The following is a 7,061-nucleotide window of genomic DNA, read 5'->3' as shown; positions in this document are numbered from 1 at the left end:
GTGAGTGAGTGTCTGTGTGTGTGTGTATCTCAGTGTGTGTGTGTGTGTGTGTGTATCTCAGTGTGTGTGTGTGTGTGTGTGTGTGTGTGTATCTCAGTGTGTGTGTGTGTGTGTGTGTGTGTGTGTGTGTGTGTGTGTGTGTGTGTGTGTGTGTATCTCTGTGTGTGTGTGTGTGTGTGTGTGTGTGTGTGTGTGTGTTGACAGACAGTATATACAGTACTGGCAAATTTGTTTAATTGCTCAATCACCCTTACTTTTCTTTTACTATACTAACAGTCTTCCCATTTTCAAGATCTATTAAAAATAACCCCCATTGTAAATTCTCAGAAAGGCTCCATAACTCAGCTCTCATCCCAGCAGCATCGCAATCTCTGCAGCACCCTTACTTACTGATCATCCCAGCAGCATTGCAATCTCTGCAGCACCCTTACTCACAGATCATCACAGCAGCATTGCAATCTCTGCAGCACCCTTACTCACAGATCTCAGCTCTCATCCCAGCAGCATTGCAATCTCTGCAGCACCCTTACTTACCGATCATCACAGCAGCATTGCAATCTCTGCAGCACCCTTACTTACCGATCATCACAGCAGCATTGCAATCTCTGCAGCACTCTTATTTACTGATCATCACAGCAGCATTGCAATCTCTGCAGCACCCTTACTTACCGATCATCACAGCAGCATTGCAATCTCTGCAGCACTCTTACTTACTGATCATCACAGCAGCATTGCAATCTCTGCAGCACCCTTACTTACTGATCACCCCCAAGAAGGCAGAGCAGGTTACTTATCCAATGGCATGATGCAATATGCAATTTAAAGCTGGATTTTGAAGTCTAAATTTGAAAGCTTCTGTACTGATAATGACAGGGGGGTGAGAGGATAAAGGGATGAGGGGTAACAGAGGATGAAGGGAAGGGGTGAGAGGATGAAGGGAGGGGGGATGGGGGGATGAGAGAGGATGAAGGGAGGGGGTGAGAAGACAAGGGGGGGGGTGAGAGGACAAAGGGGGGCGGGAGGGTGAGAGGACAAAGGGGGGCGGGAGGGTGAGAGGACCAGGGGGGAGAGAGAGAGAGAGAGGATGAGGAGGGGTTGCAACAATCTTGGAATTTGTGGGCGGAGCAGTAAGATGAGTATTGCTCGCCATGTACAGTATGACTGCAGGTCAGTTATTTATAAATTATCTGACCATTATGTCATTTGTTCTAAATTTCACTCCAAGCGTGCACCAATTTGCACTATTTCATATTCTATTTCCTAAAACAATCCTCGGAAGGGTGCTTCCTCCCACCCATTCCCTCCCACTCCCAAGACTCCTCCCCAGATTTTTTACGAAATAGAATATAAATTGGTGCAAATTGGTGAATACTTGGGAGTGAAATTTAGAACAAATGACATAACAGTCGCACCTTTCACCATTATGTCCAGTACTTTTGGACAAGCCACCTGGCAACCCTACTCGCTCTCCCCCTGCCCGGCACCCTGGCTCCGCTCGCTCTCCCCCCGCCCGGCACCCTGGCTCCGCTCGCTCTCCCCCCGCCCGGCACCCTGGCTCCGCTCACTCTCCCCCCGCCCGGCACCTCGGCCCTGCTCGCCCTCCCCCTGCCCGGCACCCCGGCTCTGCTCGCTCTCCCCCCGCCCGGCACCCTGGCTCCGCTCGCTCTCCCCCCGCCCGGCACCCTGGCTCCGCTCGCTCTCCCCCCGCCCGGCACCCTGGCTCCGCTCGCTCTCCCCCCGCCCGGCGCCCCGGCTCGCATCACAACAGCTCGCTGCCTAGCAGTGCAGCACTTCCGGTGCCTGCTGCTGCTAGTGAGCGCGTGGGAGGCTGGGAGCGACAGTGTAGGCCGGGCCCCGTGCACTGGTCTGCCCGGGGGCCCCTAATGTTGTTAAGATGGCCCTGTCTGCAGCTGACCTGTGGGGACGGGATGTATCCCTAGCGGGCTGTGCCCAGGCGGGAGCCACATCATTAGCACCTTTTCATGTGTGGCTGAGTACGCTGGAATTGGCCCTGGTAACGACTTGTAAAACCGAGACTCTGAGCTATAACCGAGCCAGAAATAAAGGCAAGAAGGGACATAGCTGCAGGATGTGGCACATGGAAGGTGGGGGAGGGGGAGTGGGAGAGGGAGGGGGAGTGGGAGAGGGAGGGGGAGTGGGAGAGGGAGGGAGATGGGTGGGAGGGAGGTGGCAGCGGTAGGGAGAGAGAGCAGGCGTCCAGCGGGTGGGGGGGGACAGGGAGTCAGGGAGTCAGGGAAAGGAAGGGTTGGGGAGAGGGAGGATGGTGAGAGGGGAGTGAGGAGGGGTCAGTCAGAGGGAAGAGGAGGGGGGAGTCAGTATGAGTGAGGAGGGAGGGAGGAGTCAGTCAGAATGAGGAGGGAGGGAGGAGTCAGTCAGAGTGAGGAGGGGGAGGGAGGAGTCAGTCAAAGTGAGGAGGGGGAGGAGTCAGTCAGAGTGAGGAGGGAGAGAGGAGTCAGTCAGAGTGAGGAGGGAGGGAGGAGTCAGTCAGAGTGAGGAGGGGGAGAGAGGAGTCAGTCAGAGTGAGGAGGAGGAGGGAGGAGTCAGTCAGAGTGAGGAGGAGGAGGGAGGAGTCAGTCAGTGAGACGGAAGGGAAGGAGTCAGTCAGAGTGAGGAGGGAGGGAGGAGTCAGTCAGAGTGAGGAGGGGGATGGAGGAGTCAGTCAGAGTGAGGAGGGGGAGGGAGGAGTCAGTCAGAGTGGGGAGGGAGGAGTCAGTCAGAGTGAGGAGGGAGGGAGGAGTCAGTCAGAGTGAGGAGGGGGAGGAGTCAGTCAGAGTGAGGAGGGAGGGAGGAGTCAGTCAGAGTGAGGACGGGGAGGGAGGAGTCAGTCAGAGTGAGGAGGGGGAGGGAGGAGTCAGTCAGAGTGGGGAGGGAGGAGTCAGTCAGAGTGAGGAGGGAGGGAGGAGTCAGTCAGAGTGAGGAGGGGGATGGAGGAGTCAGTCAGAGTGAGGAGGGGGAGGGAGGAGTCAGTCAGAGTGGGGAGGGAGGAGTCAGTCAGAGTGAGGAGGGAGGGAGGAGTCAGTCAGAGTGGGGAGGGAGGAGTCAGTCAGAGTGGGGAGGGAGGAGTCAGTCAGAGTGGGGAGGGAGGAGTCAGTCAGAGTGAGGAGGGAGGGAGGAGTCAGTCAGAGTGGGGAGGGAGGAGTCAGTCAGAGTGAGGAGGGAGGGAGGAGTCAGTCAGAGTGAGGAGGGGGAGGAGTCAGTCAGAGTGAGGAGGGAGGGAGGAGTCAGTCAGAGTGAGGAGGGGGAGGAGTCAGTCAGAGTGAGGAGGGAGGGAGGAGTCAGTCAGAGTGAGGAGGGAGGGAGGAGTCAGTCAGAGTGAGGAGAGAGGGAGGGAGGAGGAGGAGGAGCCAGTCAGAGTGAGGAGAGGGAGGAGGAGGAGCCAGTCAGAGTGAGGAGAGAGGGGGAGGGAGGAGGAGGAGCCAGTCAGAGTGAGGAAAGAGGGAGGGAGGCGGAGGAGCCAGTCAGAGTGAGGAGGAGGGGGAGGGAGGAGGAGGAGTCAGTCAGAGTGAGGGAGGGAGGAGGAGCCAGTCAGAGTGAGGAGGAGGGGGAGGGAGGAGGAGGAGCCAGTCAGAGTGAGGAGAGAGTGAGGAGGAGGAGCCACTCAGAGTTAGGAGAGAGGGAGGGAGGAGGAGCCAGTCAGAGTGAGGAGGATGGGGAGGGAGGAGGAGGAGCCAGTCAGAGTGAGGAGAGAGTGAGGAGGAGCCAGTCAGAGTGAGGAGAGGGAGGAGGAGGAGCCAGTCAGAGTGAGGAGAGAGGGGGAGGGAGGAGGAGCCAGTCAGAGTGAGGAGAGGGGGAGGGAGGTGGAGGAGCCAGTCAGAGTGAGGAGGAGGGGGAGGAAGGAGGAGGAGTCAGTCAGAGTGAGGAGAGAGGGAGGAGGAGGAGCCAGTCAGAGGGAGGAGAGGGGGGGAGGAGGAGCCAGTCAGAGTGAGGAGGAGGGGGAGGGAGGAGGAGGAGTCAGTCAGAGTGAGGAGAGAGGGAGGAGGAGCCAGTCAGAGGGAGGAGAGGGGGGGAGGAGGAGCCAGTCAGAGTGAGGAGGAGGGGGAGGGAGGAGGAGGAGTCAGTCAGAGTGAGGAGAGAGGGAGGAGGAGGAGCCAGTCAGAGGGAGGAGAGGGGGGGAGGAGGAGCCAGTCAGAGTGAGGAGAGAGTGAGGAGGAGGGGCCAGTCAGAGTGAGGAGAGGGGGAGGGAGGAGGAGGAGTCAGTCAGAGTGAGGAGAGAGGGAGGAGGAGGAGCCAGTCAGAGGGAGGAGAGAGGGAGGAGGAGGAGCCAGTCAGAGTGAGGAGAGGGGGGGAGGAGGAGCCAGTCAGAGTGAGGAGAGGGGGAGGGAGGAGGCGGAGCAGGTCAGAGTGAGGAGAGAGAGAGGAGGAGGAGCCAGTCAGAGGGAGGAGAGAGGGAGGAGGAGGAGCCAGTCAGAGTGAGGAGAGGGGGGGGGAGGAGGAGCCAGTCAGAGTGAGGAGAGGGGGAGGAGGAGGAGCCAGTCAGAGTGAGGAGAGGGGGAGGGAGGAGGAGCCAGTCAGAGTGAGGAGAGGGGGAGGGAGGAGGTGGAGCAGATCAGAGTGAGGAGAGAGAGAGGAGGAGGAGCCAGTCAGAGGGAGGAGGGAGAGAGGAGGAGGAGCCAGTCAGAGTGAGGAGGAGGAGCCAGTCAGAGTGAGGAGGAGGAGGAGCCAGTCAGAGGGAGGAGGGGCAGATTGGTGGAGGCAGCCCGAGTGAGAAGACCCATCTTAAAACCTGCCTCTGTTAACGCAGCATATAAGTAGCTCCGCGGCTGATACTTTACACCTCATATATCGACCATTACCTCCTGCAAACGCACTGAGCAGAACACCTTCCTACTGTCTCTGTGCGTTCCTCCTACTTACCAATTAGATTGTGAGCTCTTTGGGGCGGTGACTGCTTTTACTAAATGTTACTTTTATGTCTGAAGCGCTTCTTTCCATTATGTGTTATTTGTATTATTTTGTTATTTAAATGATTATGTCACATGTATTACTGCAGGGAAGCGCTATGTATATTAATGGCGTTATATATATATACACAAATACTTCAAATACTTTCTCTCTCTCAGCTCCAACCGAACTCTCAGACTGACTTCTTCTCTCACCATACAGAACTGACACTCTGCTCTCCAGATTCTGACACACCAGCCAGACACTCCAACTCCACAGACTGACACAGACACACACACACAGGACAGCCCACTAAATAGATACAGCCCTGCCCCTTATGATGTCAGCAGGACCTCCCCTCTGTCTCAGGCCTGCCACAGAGTCAGGGGCCTACCTCTATCACTCAAGGCAGGGCTTGGTGAGGGGGGGAAACCCATGATTACTACTGGCGCCTGCCCTTACCAGGGCTTACTCCAGTAGGAGAAGGATAAGTAGCCCGCTATTTCTTACAGGGGCTACAAGTGTAATAAGGTTCACTATATAATGTGACACAAATGTGTAGCATCCTAAGCATTCCCAACCACCTTAATATTATTATAAATATTCTTGGTTTATTATAAAGTAAGAATGACAAAATACATTGGTGGAGTGGAACAAACATGACGAAGTGTTTGTGAAGTATTTACAAATACTCTCACATCATTCATGGATCTAGATTTACTTCTATTAAAACATGTTACGGGCATCAGTTCCTCCTTCTAAACCATCAGATATTGTATCCGCATCTTAAGCAAAAAAAATTGTTTTTATTGTTTATTTTAGATTCTGCAAGCTATTGTCTGACCTTATTAATAATACTTTAATTATTAATACAGTATTTATCTACACCTCCTCAGCTTTTCCTGTACATATGGTATATGTCTGGAGGAGAAACCTGCTTTGCAAAACACAACATAATACAAAGAAAGTAACACAATTACACATTTGTTTGCAAGATCCATGTTAAACATTTTGGAATTCTTCCAGAATCTCCCCTACTTTTCGAAACCCGCTCATTAGGTGTAGGTTTAATAAGTCTATTCTTTATCATTCAGTTAAAAAGAAGAGAGCAGGGTCTTAGGGGTATAATCAAGGTTGAATCAACTTACACTATCCAGATCATGGAAACATTGCTTAATATTTCCATCTATACTCACCTGTAAATGTAGAATTCACTGTCGTCTTCCCAGTTAAACCATTTCCAGCAATGGCAAAGATGCTGAATGTGTAAAAATTCCCAGGCACCAACTGGTCCACAAGGACGGATTCTGAATACACGGTCAGGTTCTTGGATGGAATGCCTAAGAATTCTATCCCATAGGAGCTTCTGTTGCCTGCTGGGTGTGTCCAGCTCAGGAATACAGAATTGGTTGTGATATTGTCAATGTTCATGTTGTTAATTACATCAGGGACTGGAATAAAAACAACATGGATACATGTTATTACTTGTACATGTAAAAACATGTATATTCTGCATCTTCTTGTCTGAACAACAGTACCATGTTAAACTATAATGCAGCTACATGGCCCAAAGAGGAGAGATTTAAAATACAGGGCCAATTATCATGTATCTAATCTATAAGGTATCTTAAAACATACTTAAAAGTAATGCATCCTATAGACTTCTATAATGGTTTATGTTGGTAACAGAAAGTATGAGTTAGAATTATCTCACAGGTCTATGAACCTTTCTGTTTTCACTCATACCTGTAAATGTCGAATTCACCGTTGTATTCCCACTCAAACCATTTCCAGCAATGGCAAAGATGCTGAATGTGTAAAAATTCCCAGGCACCAACTGGTCCACAAGGACGGATTCTGAATACACAGTCAGGTTCTTGGATGGACTGCCTAAGACTTCTAATCCATAGGAGCTTCTGTTGCCTGCTGGGTGTATCCAGCTCAGGAATACAGAATTGGTTGTGATATTGTCAATGTTCATGTTGTTAATTACATCAGGGACTGGAATAAAAACAACATGGATACATGTTATTACTTGTATATGTAAAAACATGTATATTCTGCATCTTCTTGTCTGAAGAACGGTACCATGTTAAACTATAATGCAGCTACATGGCCCAAAGAGGAGAGATTTAAAATACAGGGCCTATTATCATGTA

The 7,061-nt window shown here is 52.2% G+C and overlaps 1 protein-coding gene across 3 annotated transcripts in view; it reads right to left on the bottom strand.

Annotated features, from left to right (window-relative positions):
• LOC142466164 (receptor-type tyrosine-protein phosphatase eta-like) overlaps positions 1-6,353 on the bottom strand; it is a 15,593-nt gene extending 9,240 nt beyond the window's left edge. Inside the window, exon 1 of one of the 3 annotated variants that reach the window (XR_012788080.1) lies at positions 1,977-3,056. Coding sequence is in view for 1 of the 3 variants with exons in the window: in XM_075570991.1 (XP_075427106.1) it covers positions 6,099-6,333 (235 nt within the window). In the remaining 2 variants the exon portion in view is untranslated. Of the gene's footprint in view, positions 1-759; positions 951-1,976; positions 3,057-6,098 lie in introns of those variants that run through there. The other 2 variants (XR_012788079.1, XM_075570991.1) reach the window with 2 other exon arrangements.
• Positions 6,354-7,061: the final 708 nt, after the last annotated feature.

Source organism: Ascaphus truei, chromosome 14, assembly GCF_040206685.1.
Source record: "Ascaphus truei isolate aAscTru1 chromosome 14, aAscTru1.hap1, whole genome shotgun sequence".
NCBI classification, from domain to species: domain Eukaryota; kingdom Metazoa; phylum Chordata; class Amphibia; order Anura; family Ascaphidae; genus Ascaphus; species Ascaphus truei.
This window is presented reverse-complemented; position numbering and strand designations above follow the sequence as displayed.